At 40.9% G+C, this 17,521-nt stretch overlaps 1 protein-coding gene across 1 annotated transcript; it reads right to left on the bottom strand.

The window, feature by feature from the left end:
• Positions 1-4,034: 4,034 nt before the first annotated feature.
• COPS5 (COP9 signalosome subunit 5) lies at positions 4,035-17,000 on the bottom strand. Its single transcript, XM_065751921.1, has 8 exons — positions 16,771-17,000; positions 16,432-16,666; positions 13,631-13,759; positions 12,418-12,483; positions 11,020-11,105; positions 7,452-7,563; positions 6,744-6,892; positions 4,035-4,435 (listed from the first exon to the last, which is right to left on the bottom strand). Exons 1-8 carry the CDS (start codon positions 16,923-16,925, stop codon positions 4,351-4,353), a joined length of 1,017 nt encoding a protein of 338 aa, XP_065607993.1. The 5' UTR covers positions 16,926-17,000; the 3' UTR covers positions 4,035-4,350.
• Positions 17,001-17,521: the final 521 nt, after the last annotated feature.

Genomic DNA, 17,521 nt, shown 5'->3' with positions numbered 1-17,521 from the left:
CATGCATGAGTAAGAGATCACTCATTCAAAGCTAAGCTCATTTTTCTTCCCTGCACTGGCCACATTTGAGCAGCACTGGATTGGAGTTCGTTCCCTGCAGTGCCTTCTGCTAAGCATTCTTCCAGCAAGGCTTACATGATCTTCACAAGACAGTTTTCAGTGCTTGGCTTATTCCTTTTCATATATAATTTCTGTTTGCAATTTCATTAACTCTTTTGCTGATATTGACTGCTGATATCAATAGAACCGTGTGAGCCTAAGCAAAACCTAAGCTCACACAGGACATCACTAAATGAACTAGGTAACAGGCTTGATGTTACAGAAGTTTCCAAAATGATTTCTGCAATTAAAACAGACACAACACCAGACAAAGACTTGAGACCAATATGGATAATTATTACTACACAACTTTAAGGTCTGCTGCTGCTACAAAACTATTACCATTGATGGCTTTTCTGACCTTGACCTATGCAGTTCTGGTGTTATATGCTACTAATACTCAGCAGCCAGAAGGTGTACTGGTCTCAGCATTATTTTGTCAAACACTGTGTAGAGAGTGAACGTTGAGTATTCACGCAGTCAATCTTTGTTCTTAAATAGATGTAAGTATTATTTACCCATTGCTTGTCCCTGGCTTTTAGACAGGTACTTGTTAAACCATCTCCACCGCTTCAGAATTTTACCTAGTTGTCAAAAGATTTTTTTTAAAGGAAAGGTAAACATTCCACAGAAATAATTGGTTTAATGAGAAGCTAATTTTCAATTTGTAACACCACACAGAATACCTAAACCTTACTGAAGTTGGAACAATAGCTATGATTTCAGTACCTCCACGCTTCTCCAGTTATATCTCCAGTTTTGTGGAACTCAGACTGAAAATGTCTTTCTTAGGGACAGCTTAAAAGCACAAGCTTAACTCTAACCTCAAGTGATTGGGTAAGTGAATGCAACTTGTCTTCAGCTGGAGGAAAGAGTTCAGATGGTTGCCATTACTACAGACTGCTTGCCATTAGATGCAGGAACATAAATTAATTTCCGTTTTTAATAAAGTAATGCCACTGCAATTATACACGAGCCCTGAGGTAACTGTGTCTAAAAGAAACAGCAACATTCACACAGGAAATGATGGACAAATTACATAGGAGCTGAATGCATGTTTCAGATGGAAATTAAGAGTTCCGAAAACAATATCTTTATAATCCTCTCAAAGGGCTTAAGCACTTCCTATCCGAGATGACATAAGAGCTAAACTACACAAAAGAATAAACAATCATTGCTAACAGCATTGCTGAGAATTGCTAGTAGAGGTGGTTAATGTCTGACAAATTGAAGATGTAGCAATTGGTTTATAAAATGATAATGCTTATGTATCCTTTTCCATTTGTACTTTTTAAAAGCGAATGATCAATCTCACTATTTCAGAGAGGAAAAACGACACTTGCTCTGGCAAAAATGCTTTGCTCAAGTTTACATGCTCCTGGTTTATGAAAAGCCAGGAAGAAAACCCAATTCTCCTGAGATGGAGTCCTGTGACCTATCCACTGGACCATGCTACTTCCAGAACATTGTCGTTTTCAGAATGTCCTGGATGAAGCAATTTTTCATAATTAAAAACAAACCAAACGTCACAGCAAATATTTCCTGTGTTAGAAGTTTCATCTAAAGGTCAGAATTAATGTTCCTAAATTACATATTTCCTCATGGATGTTATTCCTACAGCTCATAAAAAAATACACCCTGAGGAACAATTTACTTCATTAATTCCTTAAAGGTTTAGGATAATTGTTTTTTAACTCTAGAAAAATTCTTCAACTAACTGGGGGTCCTGTGACATCTGTTCTTCGAGGCTTGACACCATCTGAAAAAAAATCCTCCATGCAAGCAATTAATCTTATATATTAGCACCCCATCTTTTAGTCATTTTCACCTCTTAAGTACTCGCCCTCTTAAAACAACGATAACTCAAACTCTACTGTTGGTATGAAAATCATGGCTGGCTTTGGATTTGGCCTGATATTTGCTTTTATCATTTTATCTTAACCTCATTTACGGTATGATACTAAAAAATCTCCTATCTGAGCATTTCAGTACTTCAAGTACTGTATATTAACATACTACATTCGTAGCATAATGAGCCCAGTTCTGACTTGGACTGTTGGGAGCACAGCAGTAAAAGAAATCACATAATACACTTAGCAAAAAGAGGGAAACAAACCAATATTATTTTGAACCTCTGACCCCCAAAAACCACTACCCTCATCCCATCACTAACATTTACCAAAGGGGAGAAAACAATCAGGTTAATTATGCCTAATTGTATTTAGGACACAAGGCAGGGTGATGTAAAAACAGACTGTCCAAAACCAAATGCGGCCCAAGTTTTATCAAGACACCAAGTGATAGAACTGTGGGATTATGCCTCATCTATCAAAGAGGGCATTAAAAAGGCTCGTTCTGTTTGATCTGAAATGGTGCATGCAAACTGCTACTGAAGGGCAAGAAAATGAGTGCTCCTTGTAAAAAGAGGGGAGTCACTGGAGTAAGGGGAGTTTCCCAGAACGCACTGCAGGCTGACACTGAGCAGAGGTGTTGTAGTTAGCATGCAACTGAGTGCTCCCACTTAAGTCTGATCCTTCAGGAAGGCTCAGCCTCCAGAAGCCATCTAAGAGATGTAGGGACAGCTATTATTTCGTATTTCAGGTAGATAGTGGATACTTCCAAAGCTTTTAGGCAAAGAGAATTCTACCAGGTGGGAACATAAGTAACTATAGAGAAATATAACCCATCTCACCAAAGCTGCATACATAGATGTGTATTGAATGTGAACATGGCTGTATGCTGTAATTTACCAACATCTGTGCAAGAGAGTAAGTAGGAAAAAATTTACTGAGTAGGTACATTGCTGCATCTTCCTTAAACTTAACAACTGCTATTGTGTGCTTTTGTATTATGCTTCCTCATACAGAAGGCTGCTCTTGCCATTTTCAGGAAAATGAACAGCGTTGAATGATAAAATGACACATTTTTTCCTGCCTCCCACCACCACTGCCATGCTAGAAGAAACATGGATTTTCCTCCCATCTAATCTTGACTAACTCTGATTAAACGTATTTTTCCCGAACTGTTGGATGCTGCTGCTTTAAAACTCTTGATGAATTTGTGCTTCAGGGTATCTGCGTTTCCTTGCTGAATGACGTTTCCATTGTGTACTTGCATCTTAGCTTCAAACACACTGGAATCCATGTGAATGAAAAGCCCCAAATGAGTAATAGCTATTACAATTTCCAGACCAAAACAAAAACAAAACCCACATCAAGGCACAGTTAAGCTTGAAAAGGAATATTAGTTACTTAAGGTATAAAGCACAATGGCATATTGTATGAAGCATGTAATAAATTATCCCAAAAGTAAACATTCCATAAAACCCAGGAAACTCGGGATTAAGGATAAAAACTTAAAAGAAATCCAAACATCTTGAATTATTGAAATGCAGTATGAAAGCCTCCAAAACAAACTTACATCAGCCACGCAGTGACACCATGTTATAAGGCAACAATTATGATTAATGCATTTCAGTATCTGTGGCCCTAAATGAGGCTAACTCATATTTCAGAGATATTGGATTTTTTTCATGAGGGTCCTTTGGAGGCAAGGAGTGACTGTGACAAGAGGGAGAAAAGTAGTACTGTATAAGCTTCATGTTAATTTCACAGTTTCACTGCTTTGACTACCTGGAAACATAAAAGGTTCATCTTAACTGTGAAGCTACCAGTGGAATACTGTCATCAGAGTGAGAAGAAACCATTTCAGATTGGACCAATACAACTAAACCAGGAATAGTCCCATTACATTTAATAACTTGTTGAAAGAGAAACAACTGGCATTAAAATGTTAAACACAGCAATGAAAATCTGAGATCCCAACTTCTTATATTGCACAGATCACCTATCTAAGTGGACTGAACATTTCTTTGGAATGATATGAAAAACAGGTAATAAACGTTTGCCAAAAAATTCAACCCCCAAAACACTTGCTCATTTTTAAAACTGTTTTATTACAATTAGATACTAGAGATAAATACTTCAGACCAAAATCCAGTAAGTCACATTTATTTTTCTTTTGGAGCAATTCTCAAAACTGGTTGTGTTTTATGGTAAAGAACAAAAAGTTACACTGCATTTCAGAACGTTTTGTTCTTTAAAGCTGGTCAGACAGGTGGGAAATATTAAAGTACTACAAATTAAATGAACAATTTTCCACTCCAGATCCCTTTCCCAAATTGAACAAGTCCAAGTGAAAGAAACCATAACTTTTTTTGCTTTGGAGATGCATATCAGCTAGCGACGCACTTCAAGCTATATTAATTTGATTAAAAAGTTTATCCTTAATAACCTGAGACATCAATCCATGAATAGCTTCTATGGTGGTCTTGCAGCTGAAAAACAAGCATAAATTCAATGTTGGCTACAGTATGAACTGAACTGTCATTTTATTTGAAGGTATTCAGCTGTTTTGGAAGTTCAGGGTGCCCATAACCCCATGAATCTTCACAACTGTCCAGAAAGGAAAAGTCAAACACAGCAATTTAGCCATTGTTGCCAATAGCTTTGAGTGCAAACTGATGAGCTCTGGACACAAAGACCGATCCCAGAGAACAGCAATTCAGGGCATCTTATGTTAACAACAGAAACTGTGGTCTTCTGAAAAACAACAAAAAATCCCCAAAAATCTCGGGGAAAGAGAGCTACCACCTTTTTTATCAGTGCTTGAAGGTTCTCACCCTACTCCAGCTTATCCCAACCTCAGGTCAGCGGTACGTGGTAACTGCAGCTCCTCTGAGAAACTTCACAGAAAAAGCTCAGGTGTTTTATACAGATACTCAGTTATCAGTCAAAACATGTAATGTGCATGTGCAAAAAGCCTCTAACCCCAAATAAAACCACAGCTGAGAGGATTCCTGCTGACCCAAGTTTCATTCAGCACCTGGCTTAGGAAAATGTACTGCCAAACTAACCTAAGTATCTCAAACCAGAATGTGTGAATGCAAAAGATCTAGGGACAAACAACTCCTACAGATCAAGCAATTCTAAGCAAAGAAGGCCAGCTTGGAGAACAGCTTGGCCACTTGGAAATCTCACTGATGTGTATGTACAGTAACAGAAGATTTTATGTAGCCAAGTGGAAGTATTTCTGTGGTAATGTCTTACAGTATTTTCTCCTTAAAACACGTACACCCAATCAGTGTAGTTATTCAACCTTCAGCAAACTTTACGGAGGGTAATGTGGAAATTTAGGTGTCACTGAACCAACTGCTCTAGTGTGTGCTCCAGTCTACTGCTGGCTTTTCTCTTTTCTTACTAAAGACTACTTTCTCTTTCCAGATGAAAAAATGTGCATCTGTAGAAGTACTATAATGAATCCTGGGAACTACAGTGTCCTCCTTACACTCCAAAGCAGTACTGATGACAACAACAATCTCTTCCAGACTTACAGTTTATAAACTAGCCACTAATGATAACAAAAAAAGAAAAGAAAAATGTCTACAAATGCTGCAAGAAATACTGCGATAGGATGATCAAGAAAGGAAAAAGACTTTCATTTTTCAGAATAAATGTAACTGGAAGAAAAAAATGCTGCTGACATTTGAGACAACAAACAGATCAAAATCAAAGAGAAAAAAAAACATCAGCAACTCTTTCCTTGTACTGTCTTTGTAGAGTTGCTATTGTAACTGTTTGACAGCAGGAACTGGAAAGTATGACTTAACATGAATTACCAACAGCCTTACCTCCACCACATGTGTATCCTACAGGTGAAGCTGTCTAGATGTTATTAACACAGACTTAAAACAAACCAAACCCACCTAACCCAATCATGTTTGTTTTGAAAACTTGTCAGAGCTGTTAACTTTCCTAACAAGGAAACCAAAACACACAATGCACCAGCATCTCTGATTCTGCTTAGTGATGAACATGTCACATTTGCAGTTACTCCCACACTGCTAATTGTGAAACAAAGGCTTGTTTTGACAGGTGTTTCCAACTTCTGCTCTTCCAGGCAAAGCCTGTGTTCAGCTGAGCTGTACTGCATGGCTTCTGTTGGATACTACTACCCTTTATTAATAAGATATAACTCAGAAAAAATGCTAACTAGGACTAAGTAGATATTTGAAGCACACATATCATTGAAATACTTATGTGGGGAGAAATGCACTTGTGAAAAGTGTTCTCTATTTCAAAACAAAAGCAAACAAAAGAGAGATAATTACCAACAAGTGTATAAGGAGGAATGCTGAGGGAAAACACTTCGACTTCTTTGAAATAATGCTCTGCACTCAATGACTTTCAGTTTGTTAACTGACAATAACAAGCTGATAATAGTACTTGCCATCAAGCAAGGTGGCAAAATATAAAGGCTACAACATCTGTAACTGGTTTATTAAAAAAACAAACAAACAAAACAAAAACCCACCCCCATATCTAAGGAAAAAAGCAATCTAGTAAGAAATATCAAAAAAAGGAGTTCTTAATTTTTAAATGAAAGCATTATACAAAGTTTAGGAAACTTCAAAAAATAACTGGTCATATCTGGAGCCTCTCATTCCTATCCATAGCCTTCCAGGATATGATTTTATTGGTTGGTTGCTACTAAGGACTTGATAATTAAAGTTTAAAACTGACAATTTTTTTTTCAGGGAAGTACACATGTACATCTTACACATGTAAGACAGTACACTGTCTTACCTGTCTCTTGTTGCTTTAGCAAGTTTGTCCTCTGATTTCTTGTCGTGAGTCTCTAAACCCAGCATAAAACTGCCCCGTCCAAGCTGAGCTTCTGACTGCTCTAATTTTTCAGACAAATCGAAGACTTGGCCAGTGGTGTAGTCAGCATTCTTAGGAGAAAGAAAGCAATTACCTTGTTGAATTCTAAGCTATACATTAAAATGTTTACACAGAAAAATAAATGAACAACATCTAAAAGAGTCCGTAGCACTGCACATTTTAACCTCTAACTGCAATTTATGTACTACAGAACATGATGGCTACATGAGTGGTGGCTGACAAAACAATCTCAACATCTGAGAAACACTCAATACTTAAAAACAGAAATGGGTGCTCATTTCTTATTTTCCAACCTCTCCTAAGTCACAAAACCAAGAAAGTACAAGTAAAACTGCTCGTTTTGGCTAAGGGAGAAGGTTTCAAAGTGGCTTCTACAGAAGGAAGGCTTTGATGCTGCTGCTGCTGTCCCCCTGAAGGCCTACTTTCAGTATATATTGCAACCTCATTTTAACAGCTCCGTCTGTTAGATATTCACAAATGAAAACAGCAGAAGAAATGTTTACTTATTCAATGCATTACTTTAAGGCATCCTATTCATTGCAGTGTTGTAAAGGGATATATGGGTAAAAGATGTGTAAGACAGATGTATGCACACATTATAGTACTTACAGTAAGCAAACTAGAAGAACTGAGAGTGTTCACCCAGTACTTGTTCCACAAAAGCTCAAGCAATTTACGATCCAAAGATGACTTGAAGTAAGAGACTTCTAATGCATAATACCTTTAAAAACAAATGTGCACACAATAAAATTCCATATAGATATATCTTGTTTGGCTCTAACACCCAAATGACATCCAAAAGTCTTCATTAGTGGCAAATGCCTTCAGCAACTAAAGGCACTAAACAATATAAAAGTTATTCCTACTTCCAATTCTAACTCTACAAGATCTTTCACAAGTATCTCATATATACCCTTAATATAGGTTTACACAATCCCTATGCATACTGCTATTTTATTAAGAGACCGCAAGTGTTTTCATTAATTTTGTAAAAGCTTCCTGTACAGTGCAACGATACACTGTACATTAAGGAGGACTGAGGGAACTACAGGCCTGTCAGCCTGACTTCAATGCTTGGAAAGGGTATGGAGCAGATCATCTTGAGGTAGATCACATGGCATGTGCAGGACAGCTGGGGGATCAGGCCTAGCCAGTATGGGTTCATGAAGTGCAGGTCTTGCTTTACTAACCTGATCTCCTATGATTGAGGACCCACCTGGTGGACGAGGGAAAGGCTGCTGGCGTAGTCTACCTAGACTTCAGCAAAGCCTTCTACACTGTTTCCCATAGTATTCTTGTGTAGAAGCTGGCAGCCCATGGCTTAGATACACTCTGCTGTGTACAGAACTGGCTGGAAGGCCAGGCCCAGAGAATGGTAGTGAATGGAGCTAAATCCAGCTGGCAACTGGTGGTGCACCCTAGGAGTTGGTCTTGGGGCTGCTCAATATCTTTACCGATGACCTGAATGAGGGCACTGACTGCACCCTCAGTAAGACTGCAGATGACACCAAGTTGGCAGGAAGTGTGAATCTGCCTGGGAGTAGGAAAGCCCTACAGAGGGATCTGGACAGGCTGAATTACTGGGCTGAGGCCAATGACTGTAAGACTGTGAGAGGAAACAGACCTGGGGCTATTGGTCAACACTTGGCTGAACATGAGCCAGCAGAGTGCCCAGGTGGCCAAGGTGGCCAATGGCATCCTGGCTTGTACCAGAAACAGTGTTGCCAGCAGGAGCAGGGAAGTTATCAACCCTCTGTACTCAGAACTGGTGAGGTCACATGTTGAGTACTGTATTCAGTTTCAGGCCCCACACTACAAGAAAGACACTGAAGCACTGGAGCGTGTTCAGAGAAGGGCAAAGCAGCTGGTGAGTGGTCTGGAGAATGAAACTTACGCAGAGTGGCTGTAGAAACTGGGATTGTTTAGTTTGGAGAAGAGGTGGCTAAGAGGAGTCCTTATCACTCTGTACAACTATCTGAAAGGAGGTTGTGGTCAGGTGTTGGTCAGCCTCTCCTACATAACTAGTGTCAGGACTAGAGGGAATGGCCTCAAGTTGTGCCAGGGAAGATTCAGGTTGGACATTAGGAAATATTTCTCCAGAAGAGTGGTCAGGCACTAGAACGGGCTGCCCAGGGAGGGGGTGGAGTCACTGAGCCTGGAGGTGTTCAAGAAATGTGAAGATGTTGTACTGAGTGACATGGTTCAGTGGGAGCTATGGGTGATAGGTGGATGATTGGACTAGATGATCTTGGAAGTCTTTTCCAACCTTGGTGTTTCTATGCCACTTCAATACTGCAATTTTTAAATATAGTTTTGCATATCTTGCACCTAATTCAATTAGGAACATTTGATAGCAGTAAATGTTACTAATGGACAGATGATTTTGTTATACCATACTTATTCTGAAAGTCAAACTTTACTGGTGCTATGCAATTCATAAAAGATGACAAAGTAGACAAATATGAGCTATGTGTAGATGAATTACAGCACTATTAAAGTCATGCTAGATGTTATTTTGATCTGTAAATTCTACAGCAGACACTCAATAAACCTATTCTTGCTTCAATTCTATGGAAAGTTACTGTTACTATAAAACAGCTAGTAGCAACTGGACTTCCAAACAGAGACGATCATAGTTCAAGTTGGTTACACTTTAAATTTGTAGTGAAACTACCCCTAGTATTAGAGGAAGCCATCACTCTAATCTTCTGTAATCAGTAGTTCAATAATGTGCCAAAATTCCAGTTTTAATTCCATCTTTTTCCCTAACTGCTATTTCTTTCTAGGGAAGACTGGAAAATATTTTCTTTGGATGGATAGCTTGTAAGATAAGCCAGCTTCCTGAGATGGATATTATGATGGTAACTATTAAGCAATGCCAACTTAAAAACAAAACAAAACAGCAAAACCCCACAGCAAAAATCCCAAATAAACAAATGAACTCTCCCAAACAGACCACTTCAAATAAAGGAAGGATTAAACACAGCTTCCTCTCATATGTAAATATGTTGGCTTATGGGCAATGCCCATACAAGGACTATTCTGAAATGACAAAGATTTCTGTGTAGGTACTGTTCAGGATTTTTCTCAGTTTGGATAGGAAAATCAATTCTTAATTGTATTAATTTCTCCATCTCTTCAGGGTCTGACTTTGCATGCAGCTATAAATGCACTAAGAATAGATAGATATCCATGCACCAAAATCATGGAAAAAAAAGAGGCAACAGCCTACAATGTATCCATGAGACTAGGTGGTGTCAATGAGATCTCAGAATCTGCATGCAGCTCCTGTAGGGCTTGTTAAACATCTGAAGGTGGAATCGAAACCAGCATGCAAGAAACAGTCCCATCGTTCTCTCACTGGTCCCTGGAGGTGTTCAAGGCCAGGCTGGATGGGGCCCCAGGGAGCCCGATCTAGTGGGTGGTAACCCTGCCTACTGCAGAGTGTTGGAACTGGATCATCCCTTCCAGCCCAAGCTATTCTGTGATTCTTCCTAAATGTTGCAACTCCATCATCTGCCTCTACTTCCCACTCCACCTTAGCTTAACCAGCAGGAACATAAGTACTGCTGCAAACTGGATCAGATCAGGGGACTGACCTGGCAAAACAAACATGTTTCCAAGTAAGTACATGTGTATACGAAGTGAGAAACATGTGAATGGGCAACAGGAGAATGGTTAAAATCAAACTGCCTTTAAAATCCATGGAAACTATACTAGCAGGAGAGAAAAAGCAATAATTCTTCCTGTTGCTGATGTTATCCTTAAAGCAGCTCCACTTCACCAAAGACAGAAAAAAAAACACCTCAGCATGATTGAAAACCTGCAGCCACATTTACAGTGACACAGGACAAAGGTATGCACCACAGCTGCCTTTACTCTGATGAGCAGCCCTGCTGCTAAATCTACATCTGACTGTCCTCCTTGCCCTAAAAAAGCACCACTCCTTATAAGTAAACCAACTGCTAGCTCTTTTAACCAGGTTAAAAGAAACTTCATCTTTAAAACAGTTCCCCTGTAGATCTTCTGATAAATGACACAGTTTTTCACAAAATTAACAATGCTAATGCAACAAAAGTCATGATTTGAAACACATAACGAAATGCAGTTTTTGGTGAATCACTAAATACTAAAACTGAGAACTCGTGCTGCAGTTAGTAATTTTTATGTTACTTACTGTTTACAGTGTACACCAAAGTCTTCTATTTTATTAAGTGGAATAGTTTGGTATTCGGAGGGGCCTTCATCCGGAGGTTTGTACCCCTAAAATTAAACAAGCAAAGGGCAAAGATGACACAGTACATTTGTGACTTTCCAAGACTGACTCAGCTCTTGGAAAGCACTTCACAAATACTTGAACTTATACAAAGAGAAACACTGCCTTAAGGAAGATGACATTTGCCCCAGTGGCCTGAAATTTGGAATCTTCTTGCACCTCAGGTTTATGCTTTGACAAGTCTGTCAAAAAGTGTTGGGAGCAAACAGGGCGGTGAGTCATGATTCGATCTTCTAATAGATCAAAGTAGTAAAGAGCTTCTAATGCAAGACTTTTCCTATTCTGGGAGGTGATTTTGGTCCTTTTTGGAGGAAAGACAGAAGGTAAGAGAAGTGGGAAGAAACATACTTGGCTGGCATATGCCTTAGGGATGCAGAAAACTTATTTAGCCAAAATGCTGCCCCTCATAGCTACTGACTAGGTAAGAGCTGCTTGTAAAACAAACCAAACACTCCCTAAAAAAACCCATCTAAAGTGCATTTTCTACACAGGATTTGCCTTCCAGGTGCAGAGTTCTTCTCCCTGCTCAAAATATGCCATTTATGAAGTGTTTTCACTGACAGAAGTGAACACTGTTCTGGAACACAAATTGTTCAAAGTTGAGCTTTTGTATATTTTTCAACATTATTTTAATGTTGAATGCAATTGGGATGTCTCATTAACATTCTTGGTAATTAGTTTTACTGAATGACAAGTCAATGATAATGGTAAATTAAACTTCCAATTATACTTTATTAGATTGAAATAAAATAGCATGACTGTATATGTCAGAAGTATAACTGTAAGACTGCATGTGGAGATGCAGCTCTTCAATATTTTGGTCACTTCTTAGTTTTTAGCCTAACCCTTCCATGTTAATTCACCTCTTCTATACTTTCATTATTATTATTATTATTTTAAGATTCATAATGTTTAGCTGAAAGAAGAAATTTCAAATGTTTTTCTGAAGTGAAAAGCAGATTACAACACATGGGATCAAATCTTACTAGTATGTTAGGTCTAAAAGAAGATAGAAAAAAATTAATGTAAATACATTAATGAATGACAGGAAAGCTTCCTTATCTACAGAGTCTCTTTGGTTTAAGACTGATGAAAATCTATGAAAAACATACCAGAAGTCAGCTTTTCTAAATGAAATCAATGTTCACACAATAACCAGCATATCATCACGTCTTTACGAATGCAAAGTGATACACTGAAGCAGTTTCAACTGTCAGATGATCAAACTGCACTAATCTTTAGAATCAATTACTTACAAAGAGGCTACTGATCACACTGCAGGCACTTTTATGTATTTACCTTAGGATATGTCCTAAATGCACCGAGATTTACTTTTCCTGCAGATATTGTTCTTGTTGGATCGATCTGAAAAAAGCACAGGTAATCCTTCTTATGTAACATTTAATGAATTATTACAATTAATAGTGATTATTTCAGAAACATAAATTCTCTTAGTTTAGTTTTAAGCAATATCTTTTCAGTTGCCACCCAGTGGCATGAGACTCAATACGTTAAAGATGGGAGTACCAATGGCTTTCTAAGGACTACTTTTTAAACACCTTTCACCATTTTCCTAAATACTTACAATGAAATTGCACTTAGAGCCAGCAACAAGCCATGATTTTAATCTTACAACACGTTACAATCTTCCAGACTTACTAGAGCTAAGAAAGAATACTGAGACTTTGGTGGAAGAGTTAAAAGACTTGCAAAGGAATCTCCTTGAGAACCAGCTTAGTAATGCTCTGCCTCATTTTAAAAGAAAAAAAAAAGGAATAAATGAAAACAGAAGGAAGTCCCAAAGGAAATGTTCTGAATCTATAAAATCGTCATAACACAGGGAAACTTGTGTGGTAGAAATAATTCTTCTTGGGGTGATTTATCCTTCTCTGACGGAATTCTAACATGAGCTATATTCCTTCTTTCTGACTAATTTCAGTCTTTTTTCCTTTATTTCCTTCAGCAATATTGCACAAGTCATACTTTTAATCAGGTTTATTTTGATTCAAAATGTGATCTGCAGCCTGAAAGGGCCCAAACGGTTTCTTCAGATTTTTTCTTCAAAGACTGCCTAGAATCTTAGACTACACCACTCACTTCAGCTAAAAGGCATTTTAGATTCAAAGCAACAAAACTGTGTGAACATACTTCACTCACTCCTTCAGAACAAGCAACAAAGAGAACAAAAACAGACTTCTGTTATATTGCAAGAGGTTGCATATGGATTGCTAATGCTTTTTTTTTTTGCAGAAGTATTAACTTCAAACCAAGAGCAGCACATAGATTTGTGCAATACTACATCCTCCTGAGCAGTGAAGCAAAAATGGCCTCAAAGAACAAGCCCACCAGTTGGACCAGCATGTGGCCAACGGCTCAAAAGGAGTGATAACAACCTAATGCTTCCATCCTGCAAAATACGCATTACTAGACTGCTAACAGACAAAATCTAGAAGTTGCTCCCCTCTCAACACAATTTGTTATGCAGTTCTATAAGCTATGAGGCACTACTTACCACCACTGCTACAAAGGGTTCTTGAAATTGCTGATTAAGCATCTGAGTGCTGACATCGATCCCAGAGAGCCAGCAGCCGTAGCCAGGGTGACTGTGGTACCAGCCGATTGCATTTTCTAGACGGCCAACCTAACAGCAGTTAAGGAAAACAAATCGAGTGATGATCCTCGTTCGTCAAGCACGGGCTGCCCTCTATTGGGCCTTCCAGCACACTACAACACAGCAAGAGGATAAAAGGAATATACGCACAGACTATACGCCAACTTTACATATTCAACATATGCCTTATTTTGCTTAACTGCCTTCCAGAAAGTTCAGTATGAGCTATCATAGCCACTACCTCAAAACAACTCCAAGGACCTAGTGACAACAACTTAAATGACAGCCGAAGTACAGAAGAGGTTTCACACGGAGAGATTAAGCCAGGACTCTTCAGCGTGGGATTTTTTTGGAGTGGAATTGATGCCAGTATGTACAAACTCATACAATGGATAGTGAGCCAGTAGAGAACAAACACTACTTAGCCAAGTAACACACTTCAGAGGCATACAGTGAGATCATTGGTAGGTTTAAAAGAATAGAATCTTAGACATTTTTGAAAACCAGAAGCATCAGAATTCATTGCCACAGTACACTGTGAAAGCCTAAAGATTAGTTTTTGAGATTTTTTTGCCTCAGAGAAACTCATAATAGAAGTTTTCAAATAATACTCTCTCTACAAGTACCCCAAACAAACAAAATGAATAAAAACCTCATGGTTCATCAAGGAGAATCAAGACCCACTGCACCTATTTTATTCTAACTGGTCAAGAACTGTGTACAGTCTGTTCAGTATTGAGTGAAACGATGTTAATACAGCTCCACATGGCAGTGTGTTCAGTGCATTTAGCTGCTTGGTTTTGCCAAATACTGAGCATGCCATGAAGGTTAAATCTGGGAACTATTATGATGAGACAGAACACACTGTCTACCGAACTGAATATCTACTTCATTTCTGAGTCAGTGAAAAATATTTATATCTTCTTTACCTCCTATTTAATAGAGAAAAAGAGAACAACAGAACACTAAAGAAGGTATGTTATTTTTCAAGGCCAAATAACTTCTTTTTAGCCATCAGATCCTGCCTAAGGAGGCGCAAGTAACTGCAGCATTAGCTTCTGCAAAGCACTTAGGCAGAGAGATATTATCAACATGTAATCTAATATTAAAAAGAGCTATTCCAGGACAAAGTGCTTGCCAACCTCAGCCAGCATGTGCACTGTCAGAGCTCTGGCAAAGCTGAATTCTTGTTTTGGTTTCTTTTCTGTATTATGACTACTCCCATATAAACCTGGGCTGTTTTAAATGTCAAATGAACAAACTGTTTGCATAAATACCAATTCTATGCTCTATATTTATATACATTATTTTTCTACCTAAGAACCGATTAATACAAACATATCTTTAGATAAAAACAGCCTTTCATATTCTACAATTTTCAGCAACAGTATTATTAATAATAAACTACATTAAATTGATCACTTTGATATTTTCTCATAGTGTGATACAATTATTAAAAAACAAACAAAAAACCAAATCACAGGCCTATGAACATACTTACCTGTATTTACTGACTTTCAATGTTATAATCCAGCCCAATTTATTTAAATATCTTTAAATGCTCAGAATGCTGTGACTACAAGCACCTGTTCAAAATAACCCAAATAGTTGTACCTTTATCTATGCTATTTAAGGATCCTCTAATTTCAGCTGATTTAAAATACTTCAAGGTTTAAAGGCAAATCAAAGGGTAAGCTGGGCCTCAAACTATTTGAGCTTGGACAGTTTGAGGTGCTTCAGTGCTTGTTTGCAGTGTAACATCACTCTGATTTGGCAGCAGCAGGCCAGAAAGTGCTCGTATGCCATGCTGACTTCTGCATCAGCCACACAGTAGATTAATATTACACAGCATCACGTGGTTGTAGGGATTGAAAGAAACTTCTGGGGATGGTCATTTAGCCAAATCCCTCTGCTATAAGCAGGTTCCCTACAGTAGGTCACACAGAAAAGCATCCAGAAGGGTTTTGAATATCTTCAGAGCAGATTCCACAACCCCTCTAGGCAACTCGTTCCAGGGCACCATCACCTTTACAGTGAAGTTCTTCCCCATGTTTGTATGGAACTTCCTGTGTTGCAGACTTTTTCTGTTGCTACATACCACTGAAAAGAGCCTGGCTTCAATCCACTTGACTTCTACACTTCAGATATTTATAAACAGTAATGAGATCCCTCAGTCTTGTCCAAGCTGAACAGTCTCTCAGCCTTTCCTAATACAGGAGACGCTTCAGGACCCTAATATCTTTGTGTCTCTCTGCAGGAGAGAAGACTCTATAGAAGCCTCCTGTCTTACTTGAACTGCGGAGCCCAGAACTGGACACAGTACTCCAGTTGTGGCCTCACTGGGGCAGAGTTGGGGGGGAGGATCAGCTCCCTCGACCTGCAGGCCGTGTTTTTTAATGCACCTCAGGACGCCATTGGCCTTTGTGGCCACCAGGGCACACTGCTGTCTCATGGCCAACCTGCTATTCAAGAGGACACCCAGGTCTTTCTCTGCGGAGCTCCTCTGCAGCAGGTCAGCCTCTAACCTGTACTGATGTGCGTGGTTATTCTTCGCCAGGTGCAGGACCCTACACTTGCCCTTGTTGAAGCTCGACAGTTACACTTCTGTAACCTTTCTGCAAGTGAGAAGTTTAATTTCACACTTAAGACTTCGGAAGGCAAAAAGGTAAGAGCAATGCCCACCCCCCCCCACCGCTGGGTACCTGCTTGGCGTTCTCGATGTAGGCGGCCATGTACTCGTAGGCGGCCGCTTGCGCGTTGACGCGGGTCTCGGTGCCCTCCACCGGCAGCGCGAAGCTGTCCATGATGATCATGGTCTCCCCGTCCACCTTGCCCAGCATCAGCCCCATTACCTCCAGGTTTCCCCCCGAGCGGGCGTGCATCACCATCTTCAGCAGGGCCAGCGCCGAGATCTTGCAGTACTTGAAGTAATGGTGGCTGCAGCGGGACAGAAGCCGCGGAAGCGCTCAGGGCCGAGCCGGGCCGGGCCGGGCCGGGCCTGGCCTCACCCCCCGCCCCCATCCCCCCGGCCCCGCTCTCACTCCTTGGTCCAGGGCTTGGCCGCCAGGATCTCCTGCTGCTGCTTGCGGTCGTACTTGTAGATCTCATCGATGCTCTGCGCCTCCTGCATGTTGTTGGCCAGCTCCCACGTCTTCTGCGCCATCCCGCTCCCAGACGCTCCGCTCGCCGCCGCCATCGCGCCCCGCGCCCGGCCCGGCCCGGCCCGCCTCACCGCTCCCGCAGCCGCTCCGGCTCGAGCCAGGCCGCGACCCTCCCGGCGGAACGGGAGGCGGAACGGTCCGCGCAGGCCCGGGGAGGGCGGCCCCGGCGAAGCAGCGGACCGAGTCCTCCGGAGCGGCGGGGGGCGCTAGAGGGTAAGCGCTCCGGGGCAACGCAGCGTCGGCAGCCGACTTCCGGGGAGGCGGCAACGCGCGCGGAAGGTGGACGGGGTTGTGGGTGCCGGCGCCGGTGAGCAGCGGTGTGCTTGAAACAGCGCTCGGTGACAGGATTTCGCCCTGTCCTGCCCCGTTCCCAGCCCCGCGGAGCAGAGGCCGAGTGCCGAGACAGCGCTCGGTGACAGGATTTCGCCCTGTCCTGCCCCGTTCCCAGCCCCGCGGAGCAGAGGCCGAGTGCCGAGACAGCGCTCGGTGACAGGATTTCGCCCTGTCCTGCCCCATTCCCTGCCCCGCGGAGCAGAGGCCGAGTGCCGGCTCCGGGCTTCGAGCGGAGCAGGCGACCCCGCTCTCCTCAGCGGGACGAGCGGGGGGAGCGGGATGGGCTCGGGAGAGGCGG

This window comes from Cyrtonyx montezumae, unplaced genomic scaffold (assembly GCF_038088225.1).
Source record: "Cyrtonyx montezumae isolate F1298 unplaced genomic scaffold, pur_monq_1.0 scaffold_8, whole genome shotgun sequence".
Taxonomy (NCBI): domain Eukaryota; kingdom Metazoa; phylum Chordata; class Aves; order Galliformes; family Odontophoridae; genus Cyrtonyx; species Cyrtonyx montezumae.
This window is presented reverse-complemented; position numbering and strand designations above follow the sequence as displayed.

Coding starts and splice junctions, on each gene's coding strand:
- COPS5 (XM_065751921.1), bottom strand. CDS start 16,925: ATGGCGGCGGCGAGCGGAGCGTCTGGGAGCGGGATGGCGCAGAAGACG. Junction 7,564..11,019: donor TTTGGTGTACACTGTAAACA/GTAAGTAACATA, acceptor TTGTTTTTAAAG/GTATTATGCATTAGAAGTCT. Junction 6,893..7,451: donor GTTCTTCTAGTTTGCTTACT/GTAAGTACTATA, acceptor CTTTCTCCTAAG/AATGCTGACTACACCACTGG.